Genomic DNA, 14,474 nt, shown 5'->3' with positions numbered 1-14,474 from the left:
CAGAATTTCTGCGAAGCGAGCTCTTAACGCTATCGTGTTAAAAGAAAATTTCGGGCGTCTTAGGTGCAGACGAGTCACACAGCCCAGTGGGCGAAACCAAACTAAAGTGGCGAAAGTCACACGTCATGGTAGCGACGTTTTAGACATCGTCTGTGGCGGTCATGTTCTTCTCTGACATGACAACGGCTCGCAAATGTCAGCTGCTTGCACTATCATTTTTAAAGTGTGCTTGTCTTCGCTGCTACTCGCTAGTGCCATCTTTTTCGTGTGATTTCGCGTGCTTTTAACCATGGTATATAAATATCAAATCACTTAACGAAGAGTAACGATACGTGAATGCGAATCGAGGTGTTCATCGTGTAAATATTACTTCAGAGAGTCAACTTAAACAAAAACAAGTCTGTCTCTATAACTGGTATCGTTTAGTATACTTTTTTTTTTCCTCCACTTTTCAGCTGGACGGCTCGATCGAATTGTGGGACTTAAGGGACAAGTTCTGCCTTTCTAAGGACTGTGTCACCGAAGCAGATGGCTCAGAATCTCTAGGGGACCCCATGAAGATGCCCGTGTATTCTACAGGTGTATTTTTACCTCTCAATTGTATTTCTCAAGTAACCCTGCCTGCCTGCCTGCCTGCCTGCCTGCCTGCCCGCCCGCCTGCCTGCCCGCCCGCCTGCCTGCCTGCCTGCCTGCCTGCCTGCCTGCCTGCCTGCCTGCCTGCCTGCCTGCCTGCCTGCCTGCCTGCCTGCCTGTCTGTCTGTCTGCCTGCCTGCCTGCCTGCCTGCCCGCCCGCCTGCCTGCCTGCCTGCCTGCCTGCCTGCCTGCCTGCCTGCCTGCCTGCCTGCCTGCCTGTCTGTCTGTCTGTCTGTCTGTCTGTCTGTCTGTCTGTCTGTCTGTCTGTCTGTGAATGAAATGTAATTATTGACATGGGATATCAATGGCGCAAATTACACGGTGCGTTCCTCCAGCAGGCATCATGGCTGTTACATCATATGGGCGTATATGAAAATTTGAATGGCAGGATATGCATTCATGACAGAGATGAATGGTAGGCCATGACATTTACGGTGTGAGTGAAACAACATAGAGTAGCGACCATTTCCTTAACGGCAATATCTGGAAAGGCATGACGCCCCGCCGCGGTGGTCTAGTGCTAAGGTACTCGGCTGCTGACCCGCAGGTCGCGGGATCAAATCCCGGCTCCGGTGGCTGCATTTTCGATGGAGGCGTAAATGCTGTAGGCCCGTGCGCTCATATTTGGGTGCACGTTAAAGAACCCCAGGAGGTCGAAATTTCTAAAGCCCTCCACTACGACGTCTCATAATATTATGGTGGTTTCGGGACGTTAAACCCCACACGTCAATCAATCAATCAATCAATCAAATCATCAAAGAAATGCTTGGCACGCATGAAAGACATGACATACCTATCTTGACATGTACTGTGTTTATTAGAAGTATACGATCACTTCGCAATGTTTGCTGACTGTCTTGTAATGGCTAGCGTTGGCTATCGCCATTAATATACCACCACGTAATGAATGATGTTTTAGTAATGCTGCGCTTCTACTTCATTCACGGAATTCGGCGTGTACTGCAAGAGAACACCTTGAAGAAGTTCGACGTCAATTTGTTTTTAGGGGCCTTTTTTTTCTAAAATTTGCTGCTGTGACTAATGATGGCCACTAAAAAAATATAATGTGCGTAACGCATACACAAAATATGACACAATAATCCAAGAATAAAAATACTTTTATTTTGGCTACATTGGGTGAACTAATTTAGTTGCAGACATTTAGCTCTACGTATCAGTTCACGAAATGCGTTTTATAGAAACCGGTGCAGCACCGTAAGCGCTATTCACAGTCGCTTTTGCCCGTATTAACAATATTTTTACGTCACTTTTGTCGTAGTTGGCATAGCATTATTTCAAGAACCTAAGAGCGGCTAAACTTCTTATTCATTGATTACAGTAAGACTTGCAACACCAGCCATGGATGTTAATACGGCAATTTTGTGCTCAGTTGTACATTGGGAAACACGTCCTTGATTTCTCAAATTTTGAGTGTACACATGCAAGAGAGAATTGTAAATATAAAGGCTTGTTTTTCTTTGTTAGGCACAATATTATTCAGAACTAACAGACAGTGGTGTCAACGAAAGTATAGGAGACGTCAACGGACAGAGGGCTCCACCACGGCTGCCTGGATTGGCGCGTGGCGTAATTTCGACCATTATATTTTTTTCAGTGGAGCGCACTTCGAATGAGACAGTCGGAGCAACACTAGGCAACGCCGCTGCGTCCACCGATCCAGGCGGTCGTGGCTCCACACTGGATGCCATTCCTGCGGCGCTGGCACTCACTTTCACGTTAAACAGCACATATGCACCCCATAAAGTGCGTAGACGGATGACCACCGCGGTAACTCAGCGGGCAGAGCACCGTACGAGTTATACGAGGGTCGCCGTTTCTGTCCCTGTCAGCAGCAAGTTAGAATCTTTTCGTCCACTTTTCTTTCTTTACACTAACTTTCAAATTCCTAATAATACCATTCCCATACTTGTCTTAGCATCATTGTTTGCTATGCAGATGAGTGGGTCAGGCTTCCCGGCAATGCGCTCAATTTAGTAACGTAACAATCAGAGCAGCTCCTGGTGAAATATTACGTAAGCACCCATACAATTTATCTCGTTTATTTGTTTTTTACTTGCAATTCACTAAACAATTATTAAGCAAAGCGAACACATACAGAATGCATAACAAAATCTACCGTTACAGTAAATGAATAAACAAATCACAGTGTATACATAACGCCGTCGTTATTATGCATCATAATCATCTCACTCAGCGCCCCGCGCGCTTAATCTCTGTTAGGGAAGTAATCTGTAGCGTCATCGTCACCGCTGTCAGCATCACCGGTCATCATTGTGCGCCCGTCGCATGGGTCGAGTAGTGAGCCATACGATTCTGGCTCTCGCCTCAAGTAGTAGTCACAGCAGCTGCAACGCTTCGCGGGTACATCTCTTGAGCCTTTCCGAATAAATGTGAGGACCGAAACAAATGATGTCGACTGCCGTTAAGAGACGATGGATTCGTTAGACGATAACAGAGAGGTCGGTCTGACTTGTGCGTTCTGGTCTGTTACTGCAACTCTGCACAGTGCGTGAGGGACAGTTAAAAACAGAGATGATAATGTTGATGATGACGACTACGACGGTGATGATGATGATGATGATGAGGGGGGGCAGGAATAATAATACATGTTGGGGTTCAACGTCCCCAATTCACGATATGATTATGGGAGACGCCGTAATGGAGGACTCCAAATCTTTTTACCACCTTTGGTTCCGGAACGTGCTCCTAAATCACACGGGCGCGGCAGTATCACCTGGATCAAAAATGAGGCCGCCGCTGCCGAAATTTCATCCAACACCTCCCTAAATACTGATTCCTTTTGTGACCTTCAGGTCAGAGGTCAAGCACCACAACCAGTATAGACCACCATGGCGAGTGCTGAGTACAGGAGGAGGTTATGCATGTACGATAACCACTTCACGTGGTATTGTCCGGTAGTCTCCAGTGTGGTACTCCTTGGAAAGTCTATGTTTTCCCTTGTAGCAAGTAGTTGATGGGGAGGTCTGGTCTGGCACTGTGGACAACAGGCTAGTCTTGTCGAATGGTATAGCAGTGTATCGATTTCTGAGTCTTATAAATGCGCGGCTAAGAATGGGGAAAGAAGACAACCACCACTTTGCAGCACGAAGCAACAAGGAAATCCATACAGATTTCTCAGAAAGAAAGCCTCTCAATGGCCGAAAAGCTGGTGCTGTTCCGGGGCTTCGTGCTAACAACGGGTGGTAGTCTTCTTTCCGATGAATGGATGGATGGATATGGCTGTACCCCTTAGATCGGGCGGTGGCTAGCGCCACCAAGCCGTAATACTTAATGATCCAAAAACTAGATTTACTTTTCCCCTTTAAAAGTTAGGTTGAAGATTCGTACTTTGCAGTGAAGGCTTTAATTTTCGTTCGTGCCTTGACTGTAGCCACCAATCAGATAACCTCCTTCTAGTTAATTCTACCCGCTTAAAGTTTATTTTGCCCTCCCTGTCCCTAAACCCCAATGCTTTGAAAAACTCTGCGCCATCATCCTGAACTATAGGGTGAAGCCCTTTACAGAACATTATCAAGTGTTCGGCAGTTTCTTCTTCCTCTCCCCACGCACTGCATACCGTGTCTACCCCTTCGTATTTGGCCCGATATGTCTTGGTTTGCAATACTCCCGTCCTGGCCTCAAACAGTAGAGAACTACCCCGAGTATTATCATAGATCCTTTCCTTCGCAATATCCTGCTTAAAAAATTTGATAGATCTCTATTGCGGGCTTCTTAATCATGCCAATTCTCCACATATTGGTCTCAGCTTCCTTCACCTTCTTCTTAACCAATAATTCTTTTTGGTTTGGCCCCCTGCTGTTTTCCAAGTATTTAACAGTCAATTTTCTGGTTCGCTTCCTCCATTTTGTATCGACACTCTTCATGTACAAGTAGCTGAATACCTTCCTAGCCCAACGCTCCTCCCCCATTTCTCTCAATCGCTTCTCAAATTTTATCTTGCTGCTAGCTTCCCTGCCCTCAAATGATGTCCATTCTATATCACCTTGTACTCCCTTATTTGGTGTATTCCCGTGAGCTCCTAAAGCAAGCGCACCTATTCCACGTTGCTTAATTTCTAATCTTGCTTGAACTTCTGATCTCATGCACAAGACTGCATTGCTGAACGTCAGACCAGGAACCATGACCTCCATAGTCCATAGTCCTCTCACAGCATCATACCTATTGTGATTCCACAGTGCCCTGTTTTTCATTACCGATGTATTCCTGTTACCTTTAGTCGACACGTATATTTCGTGTTCCCTTAGGTACTCGGCCCCATTGCTTATCCATAGGCCCAGATATTTGTATTTGTCTGTTATCTCTAGCGTGGCCTCCTGTATTCTAAGCTCACTACCTTCGTTGTCGTTGAAAATCATGACTGCTGATTTTTCCTTATTTAATTTGAAATGTAACCTATCTCCCTCATTATACCCCAGATGTCCGCCAATCTCTGCAAATCTTCCTTGTTGTCGGCCATTAGCACTATATCATCTGCGTACATCAATGCTGGTAGTGCCTGTTCAATGAGTTTTCCTTGTTTGACAAAAGAGAGGTTGAAGCCCAGTCCACTTCCCTCTAATTTGGCCTCTAATCTTTGTGGGTACATCATGAATAATAAGGGTGACATGGGACACCCCTACCTATGCCCCCGTCTTACCTCTGCAGGCTTGGATACTTGTTTTTCCCACTTTAAATTACCTTGTTACCTTTATAGATACCCTTTAGAAGATTAGTGACTACATGTTCCGCGCCTAGTGTGTCCAGTATTCCCCACAATTCCTCTTGAATCACGCTATCGTACGCTCCATTGATATCCAAAAATGCTAGCCACAGGGGCCTGTGTTCCTTTTCTGCTATTTCGATGGACCGTGTCAGTGAGAACAGATTGTCTTCCAACCTTCTGTGTTTCCGAAACCCATTCTGCAGTTCCCCCAGCACCCCCTCATCCTCTATCCATGCCTGCAGTCTTTCCATTTCTTAGCCCTTGCGCCACCTTGAGGGTTTTCGCAGAACTCATTTGCAAATGCACGGCTGTTTGTAAGCTTCATTGTCGAAGTGGGCAACAATTTACAACCTGAGTAAGTATAAAAGTGCATCAAGAGAAAAGAATAAAATGTGTTTTTTCTCGATACGATCCCTTTGGTCGTGGCGATGTCCTCCTCTCATTGCATGGCCCGGCTGAGTCCTCCTAGTCGTGGTACGCGCCCCACCAAGGCTGCCAGTTTCCGACACGAAGTTTCATCCTCCTCTTTCTTTTCGCGACTAGAGTGCTTCAAAGCTTGATAATGGTCGCGGCATTGAGCTGTTGCGTCAATAACGCGTGGCCGCTTCGCTCGTGCGGGGATTTACCGTTGCCTGTGACAGCAAGTCAGTGTATTACGTGCTCGAGGGCCGAGTGTTACTGTCTAATTCGCAAAAACAGAAGGTTCGTGCTTATTTTGTTACCCGAAGTTGTGCGCCTCGTCCACGTGGTGGCCTCCACACAATAGCTGGGAGGGACCACGCACACTATAGCATCGAATTATCTTGTCTCGCTCGGCGTTGATTGACGTGAGCTCGTGCTAACGTAGCCATGATTGTTGAGGACGGAAGTTCAAGTATTCAGAAACACGCGAATTGTTTGCTGATCAAGCACTTTTACTCATTTACGGTGCTGGAAAGAGAGAGAGAGAGAGAAAGTTTGGAGGGAAACTTCAAGCAGCTTGCACTCGTGGCGCAAGGCTGGAACGACGTTCCTTGTTTCTCTTTATTTCTTCCCTTTCTCTCTTTCTCTCTCTTTCTATCTCTCTCAGTTTTTTAAGTATTTTGTGTGGGTTCCTTTCTGTTTTTTTTGCTCTGTCTATTCCTTTCTCCCTCTTTTTCGCTTGTTTCGTGTTTTCTGTCATTCATTTCTCTCTTTTTCTGTACTTCATCAATATTTCCTTGTCTTTCGCTATTTCTCTTTTTTTCTGTCTTGCTTTGTGTTTTCTATCTCTTTAATGTTGGTTTCTTTTATCTATTTCTCTCCACGAGTATTTTTTTCCGTCTATCTTTTTTTCTGTTTTCTCCATTTTTTTTATTTATCAGTCTTTCTTTCTTCCTCTCTCTGTACTCGTTCTCTTACCCATCCGACTTATTTCATACTACGCCGGACAACTCGGCGCAGCGGGAGAACGCGCGTTCTGTGCGCAATAGTTCGGGGAGAGAATCACATAAGGAACGCGAGGATGATGAGAGCCGAGTTGCACGTGTTGGCCCAGCTGTGCCAAGTGTTTGGCGACGTGAGATTCTATAGGGTGTAGAGTTCATTCAAGACAATGATAATAGTTTCTTGTCGAATCGAAACAGGAGTTCGTTAAAAAAACAACGGCCTTGCAAGTTGTTGCTTGGTGTCAGGAAATGTAAGATGTTTGACTGCTGATATTTGTTCCTCACGAAAACATTCTAGAAACGCTGTTTCGTTCGAGCTGCCTACTCGTAATTAATAAAATTGATTCTCACCTGACAAAAAGCACTCACCTGGAAATGCAGAACAGTAACTAAATAGACACTGCAATAGATGTGATCGCCATTGTACAATAATTGTCAGACATAATTGACAGATTCTGTTTTATATATATATATATATATATATATATATATATATATATATATATATATATATATATATATATATATATATATATATATATATATATATATATATATATATAAAGTGTGTGTGTGTGGGGGGGGGGGTCACTCACATGCAACACCACACGTATAAATAATGTCCTGATAAAAGCATTTTTCATATGCCGCTTCCGCGATGTAATAATTTAACGTAATATAGTTATGGAAACATAACACCTTAATAATCGGCAACAATTGAAAAGAACGTGATTATCAGCTAGCTGGCGTAGCTGGCCTAAAAAATTCAGTTTCACCGCAAAAGTGTAGCATTGAATGTGATAGCGACAAATTGCAATTTTACACGAACTGAGGCTCGAAGCTAATTCTCTTCGTGTCCGACATCGTGTAACTCTGCAAAACGTTGGTGTGAGAGAATACGACCGCTTCGGAGAAATACTCGTTTTGCACAGTCTCGAGTCACGCTTAGAACGGAACACGTACTAGCCGTGCGCAAATGGCTTTCAAAATATCGCGTATCCCAGCAACCGCGGCCCGTCACACGACGAAGCTTGCAAACAGTTACGTCATCGCCGCAAAGCCTTCGTTTTCTTCCCTTTTGGCTCGCGCGAAATTTGTTTTGACGCACCAGAGAAATGTGCCATGTGAGCGTGTGAGCAGTCTTTCCACGCTCGACCCTCGCAGTCGTGGCTGTCTTAGGGTAAAAGTTCAAAGTTTCTGCTCGAGTGCCTTCTCCCACTTCGCGCTCCCTTCAGTGTTTTGTAGTGCTCTTTCAAGACGGACAGGGAGTTTCCTCTCTGCTTTGATGACAGGTCTCCTGAGGGGGGTTATATTACCGTATGCATTCTCTTTCCAATTGGAGATGAGCCCGATGGCTTCACCTCTATTTCAGCCGCGTTTGTCACGCCCACTCGCGTGTATCTGCCCGCGGTAGAATGTGCGATGCACGGAGGAACGTTGTCAAGTTGGGACATGATGACAACGGCAGCACCCGGCGAGAGTGTCCATATAATTACTGTCGCAAACTCAAAAGTGCGCCCACGTGAATCCAGGGTCATACACTGTTTGATTCCCGGCTTACTTTTCGCAAACAAAGAGAAAGTAACGCTAAGTAACCATGCACTGCAGTTTCACAATAGAATCATCATAGAAATAAAATTTCGTTATTCCAGCTTGCCAAACCTTCGGCATTTTGCAATGTAAAATCTAGTCCAAATTCACAGGCGTCCGCAGAAAGCCACGGCTGTTGCCGATACGCTGCGACCCACCGATGTTAACACGATGCTAGCGACTAGCCTTGTGAAGCGTCAGCAGTCGTTGTTTAGTGCGTCTAAGAGCTTGTACCATTTCCTGTATGTATAGTTTGGTCTATCCTGTAGGCGTTATTTGTCCTACAGCACTCAGAAAAGTGATAATGCCGACTGTGATTGGGCTCAAATAAAGCTTCTTGAAATAAAATACAAATTGAAGTAAGCATTCATATATCTTTCCTACAGTAGCGTATGAAGGAAAGAAGTGTAAGCTTAAGGGTTCGTTTTCTTTGCTAACACAATATATTTGAGAAGTAACAGACAATGATTCCCCGGAGAATTATAGATGTTACAAATATCGATGTGAATAAATAAATGTGGATAAAGGATAACTTGCCACCGGCACGATCCGAACCTGACCACGTTTAAATCTTGTATACCCTATAAAGTGGACGCAGGAATGACCGCCACCGTAGCTCAATGGTGGAGCCTCGAAATGCGTTATTCGAAGCTCGCAGGATCAGATCCTGCCACTTACCTTTTTCTCCACTTTTCTTTCTTGACATTGGCTTTACAATTACATTTAATAACATCCCTTATACTTTGCTTGCCACGATTGTCAGTTCTTATTGAATTTGTGTTATCTTAGCGTATGTAAACCACAAGAATGACGGCAATCTTTGTGTTCTTGTTTGCAGCATCCCTCTTTGATACGGACTGCCACTTCGCCAAGATCGTGGATATCTGCTGCTGGACACAGAAAGAACTGTTCGTAACAGTGCTATACTTGATTATTGATCCCTTGCACGACTTCACATCCATGCTGAACCAGCTGATGGTTTTTCACGTGTGTTCGCATGTGCTTGATAAAGAGACGAGCCATTATTTTTAAAACGTAGCCATGTGCATCGTCGCAATTACAGTAGATCACGTTTACTTCGACGTCTTGGGCCGCAAGTGCTATCATACATTGCTGCGGTGCTCTTTCATTTTCCCTGTCACAAGTCCTACGGAGGTTCACGTTAAAACCCGTGTTTTTTTGTGTGTGGAAGAGGGGGAATAATATGAATAGATGGTCTATTGAAATCACGTATTCAAATGTCGTAAGCCATTCGTTTGTTTGTGTTCAGTTTTCAACACTGTGGAGGCAAAATGGGTGCGTCTATAGCAACGACGGACGTGTTATCCTTTTCTCCGATAGGTCGTGAAGGCCACAAAACACAAGCTTTTTTTGGTGATGCCCTTCGCAGCGTTCAGTTTCAAGGGTCATTTTAATGAAACTCCACTTGCTTACTTTATTTTTGAATTTAGCTAAATTATTTTGATTTCTGCTTTTGTGTACGCATAAAAGACTGATGCATCAAAATGCGACTAGAAAGTTAAATGAATTTACAGTCGCCTTTGCGAAACGTAAAGATAAAAAAAATTGGCAGATCTCACGTACAGTGAGAATCAATTATATGCGAAGCACGAAGAAGAAAGGTTGACATGCCACTTTAAATTCAGCTCAACGTTACAAGGTAGAAGTAAACGATGCCGCACATGACTTCCGTGTCATGATTATCGTGTTTAGATGTGTTGTTTACCTTCATCATCTATTCAACGTCACGTGATAACAAAGTTTGCATATGCGGAGCTAGACAAACGGTTGCGAGCAAGCTATTAACGTAGTATGTTGTCATGTTCTTTCATGACACGCGTGTAAGATTTGTTATGTTTGCACCAGTCATAAATTTCGTCATTCATTGACGTCACGTAACACCAAATTTGGTATATGTGGAGCTAGTAAAACGGCCGCGAGCGCATCATGTAAAAGCCAATATACTACAATGTAGCGTTGACGTGCGCGCACGCTGGGCACAGCGACGCTACGTTGGCAAAACGCGAGAACTCTACAGTCTGACCGACGCCAGGAGCGACCGACGCGACTAGCGTCCGCCGGCGCGGCCCGACGGCAACCGGCTCGAAATTCGCGCCGATGCGTTACCCAGACAACGCTGCGTCTCCCTCTTTTCGTGATGGAGGGACGCCGGACGCGCTGTAACGCGCATGCGTCAAAGCAACGCAGCGTGGCGCACGCCTTCGAGTATATGGCAAAAGCGGTGCCTGGTGTCGCAACGCCAGCGTGAGGCGACGAAACGAACGCTGTCGAGCACGCGCACCGCCTCACGTCAAAATGTATTGGCGCCTTGACTGTGGCATGTAGTTATGTTCTCACATGACACGCATCTCATGATTATCATGTTTGCACCACTCACGTACCTTCGTCATCCATGGACGTCATGTTATACCAAATTTGGTATATAGGAAGCTAGCGAAACGGCCGCGAGCGCATCATGAGTGTGGCATGTAGTCATGTTGTTACAAGACACGCATCTCGTGATTATCATGTTTGAATGTGTCATTTACCTATGTAGTCCATTCGCGTCACATAATACCGAGTTTGTACATGTGAAGCTAGTGAAATGGCCGTGAGTGCATCATGAGCGTAGCATGTAGTCATGTTGTTACATGATAGGCATCTCATGTTTATCATATTTGCACCAGTCACATACTTTCTTTATTATCACGTCCCGTAAGAGCGAATTTCGTATAAGTGAAGCTAGCGAAACAGCCGCCAGCGCATCATGAGCGTGGCATGTAGTCATGTTGTTACATGGCACGAAATGTAAATTATGACATTTATGACGTACATATCATGACTTTCATGTTATGACTAGTCAAATATGTTCTTCACACAGTCATGTTAATGCCATACCAGGTTTGGTATCGCGTTACCATTATCGAAACGGCCAGGAGAGCTAAAAGTCGTAAGCGGCTAGATAAATAGATGCGCTCAAAATCACCGAACTTGGCTAAGAAATGCTTCGCATTTAAAATTGCAACATCTGCCAATAAAGGGAACCATGTGAAGCAGCGCATGGGTAGACTTAACGTTTCGGTCATCACTGGCGCCTTGCCCGATGTTAACGCGTCCTTGAAAGTAGAGTACACCACGAATATCCTGCAGTTTCTCTCGCTGTTACTCGTCCCGAACTTTTGTTGGAGCACGCCACGCGGGTTCATTTCCTCACCACGCAGGAGCACGAGGGTTCATCGTGCGTCCGCCGAATATCGTTTCTCGACGCCATCACGTGATGGCTGGGAGAATGTAAGGGTGAGGGGCCACAGCGTCTTACCCAGCTCCTTACACAGGCGAGAACGCGCTAGCGCGTGCCAGCACGTTCCAGCTGATATACAACGCGTTGGTTCATCGCGCGTCTGCTGAATCTCGTTCCCTGAAGCCATTCCACTATTGCTGAGAAAGTGTGATGGGGAGCGGCCACAGCGTATTACCCAGCTCCTTACACAGGTAAGAACGCGCTAGCGCGTGAGCGTGTTCTGGCGCAGCTTGGGCCAGCTGTTGCGCATGCGCAGTAAAAATGGTCACGCACACGAGAAGGAACTCGACCACAAGCTGCTTCGCATCTAAAATGGAGAGAATCAGTTTTATTCGTACGCCTGTGTTTCACTCGAGGTGATGCAGTCGTTTAACATTAGAAGAAGAATCTTGCTGCTCCCGTGAAATAAAGCGAGACGCGCGGTATGGTGCTGTGCCTATTAATACTTAGCTCAATCACAATATAATGTCGGCAGCAGGAATCGCTTTAGCAGAATATTTGCTTAGACACCACAACAGCCTTCTGTTTCAATTTTTGTTCATATTTGTTTTTGTTAAGTGGCATAAAAAACATACACCGCGCTTATCCGTAAGCTAGCCTGTCGCAGCATTTCGAGAAGCTTTACGTGGCAGTTTAACTCCCATAGGTTCGTTTATTAGAAAGAATTAACTGCCACTATTTTAATGCCCGTTTACGACGCAAAAACGTATCCATAGAAAAGCATATCGCGAGAATTCGAGTCAGTAATGACTGCTACATTTTTAACGTATACGATACGCACAAGCACGGTCACTGGCATTGCTTCTAACGTGCGTGATTTGCTTCTTGGCGATCTAGCGTTATGAAAACAATGTTAAGAAGTCTGTATTTACATAAACTGGTTCACTATAATTCCTGCATTCACCAATCGTGGGCTCAGTGCAGTCTCATGAAGCACCCAATAAGCAACTTGCCTTCAGATACCGTATTTACTTGTCTACCACCAGCACTCGCTAGCACATGCTAGCGTCGACTGGTGTTATGGCTGTGTTATGACTACTCCTGTTGACTATCGCTATTAAATGTTGTCCAAGGGTATCTAAACAATTCTCATTGTGGTTTGTCTGCTGTTAATACGCCGAAACACTCTTAATCCATCTCGTTCCGGCGAGTGAGCTGTGCGCGAATAAACAATTATCCCTCTTCTCTTTTTCGGTACTTTCAGGGGCGGCACTTCCGACGTGGGGAAACAGCAGCAACGCACTCAAAGTAAGCCGCCACACATTTTGTTTTTCTTTTCTTCTTCTTTTCTTTTCGAGTTGCAGTATTTATCCCGGCGTTTGTGATCAACACTTTTTTTTTTGTCGTGCATGCATCTTTTTGCTTGTCAGATCAAACAATTCGGGAAGTGTGCAAACAATGTGTGCCGACGTTTTTTTTTTTTCGACGCAGCCACAGCACACGCCTCATTTCTTCGTGTACAGATTCGGCAGCCCTGTTTTTTTTTTATGATAAGGTATTCTCGTCAAGAACAATAAAAAATCTTGTTTAACCCCTAGGTCAAGAATAAGGAAGTGGTGAAAACACAGTGCGAACTGTACTGTGCGCGTAAAAGTCGCACCTGAGAGCACCTTTTGGGGCCTCGCCTCGCCTCCGTCTAAAGTTGTCACGGAGTGTTTCATGGTCGATCATGACGGGCATATGCCACAATAAGTGAATACCACTGCTCGACATCAATCTGCTGAGAATGACGAAAAATGGCCGATCATGTTAGCGAAGCAAAAAAAAGTCTTCGTTACATGCAGTTTAAACCGGGCATGTAGGCGAGAAAAAACAGATCCACGATGTGAATGATTATTAAGGAGCAGACTCGGCCAACAGCGAGCGCTTTATATAGAAGATTTTCTCATGGCTTCCGAAATATGTATGGCGCGGCGGGTTCTTTCTCTCGGGCCGTCCCAACCGCAAGAAGACAGCGTGTTTCCAGAAACGGGCATGGCCCGCTTTTTTCTCCGCACCACGGTGCTCCTTCATATGATCGAAATAGAAGCCAAATTAGAAGCGGCTTCAGGGACTGGGCTTCAGCCTCTCTTTTGCCAAGAAAGGGAAACAGTCATTGCCAGCATTGATGTATGCAGATGATATAGTATTAATAGCCGACAACAGGGAAGATCTGCAGGAATTGATAGACATCTGCGGTAATGAGGGAGATAGGTTAAATTTGAAGTTCCTTGGGGGAAAATTGGCAATCATGGTATTTAATCATAACGAAAGCAGTGAACATAAGATACAGGAAGTCACGCTAGAAATAGTGGATACAAACAAATATTTGGGCGTATGGATAAACAACAAGGCTGAGTACCTAAGGAAGCAAGAAAGATACGTAATGAGTAAGGGTAACAAGAATGTAGCTGCTATGAAAAATAGGGCATGCACTGTTGAACTACAATAGGTGTGACGTTGTGAGAGGGCTGTGTAATAGTTCTGGTTTTGACATTGGATGATGCGGTCTTGTGCATGATATCACAGATTCATGAAGATTGATAATTAAACAACGTGGCATAGGTAGAATTGTTTTGGGAGCACCCTGTACCCCCCAATCAGGGCGTACATGGTGACATGGGATCGACATCGTTCGAGTGCAGGGAAGCTAGCAGCAAGATAGATTTTAAGGAGCGATTGAGAAAAATGGGAGAAGAGCGTTGGGATAGGAAAGTTTTCAGCTACTTGTACATGAAGAATGTTGATATGATTGCGTTATATAATAACAGAAAGATAATATAGTACGCCGGTTTTCATGTTGAATAAAACAGACACGGAA

The 14,474-nt window shown here is 44.9% G+C and overlaps 1 protein-coding gene across 5 annotated transcripts in view; it reads left to right on the top strand.

Annotated features, from left to right (window-relative positions):
* LOC119172948 (cytoplasmic dynein 2 intermediate chain 1) overlaps positions 1 to 14,474 on the top strand; it is a 97,282-nt gene that overhangs the window by 56,316 nt on the left and 26,492 nt on the right. For all 5 annotated transcript variants that reach the window (XM_075893853.1, XM_075893852.1, XM_075893856.1 and 2 more), the window contains 3 exons: positions 456 to 579; positions 9,212 to 9,281; positions 12,879 to 12,922. In XM_075893853.1, coding sequence (XP_075749968.1) covers positions 456 to 579; positions 9,212 to 9,281; positions 12,879 to 12,922 — 238 coding nt within the window. The remainder of the gene's footprint in view (positions 1 to 455; positions 580 to 9,211; positions 9,282 to 12,878; positions 12,923 to 14,474) is intronic.

The sequence above is a fragment of the Rhipicephalus microplus genome, chromosome 4, assembly GCF_043290135.1.
Source record: "Rhipicephalus microplus isolate Deutch F79 chromosome 4, USDA_Rmic, whole genome shotgun sequence".
Classification (NCBI taxonomy): Eukaryota; Metazoa; Arthropoda; class Arachnida; order Ixodida; family Ixodidae; genus Rhipicephalus; species Rhipicephalus microplus.
This window is presented reverse-complemented; position numbering and strand designations above follow the sequence as displayed.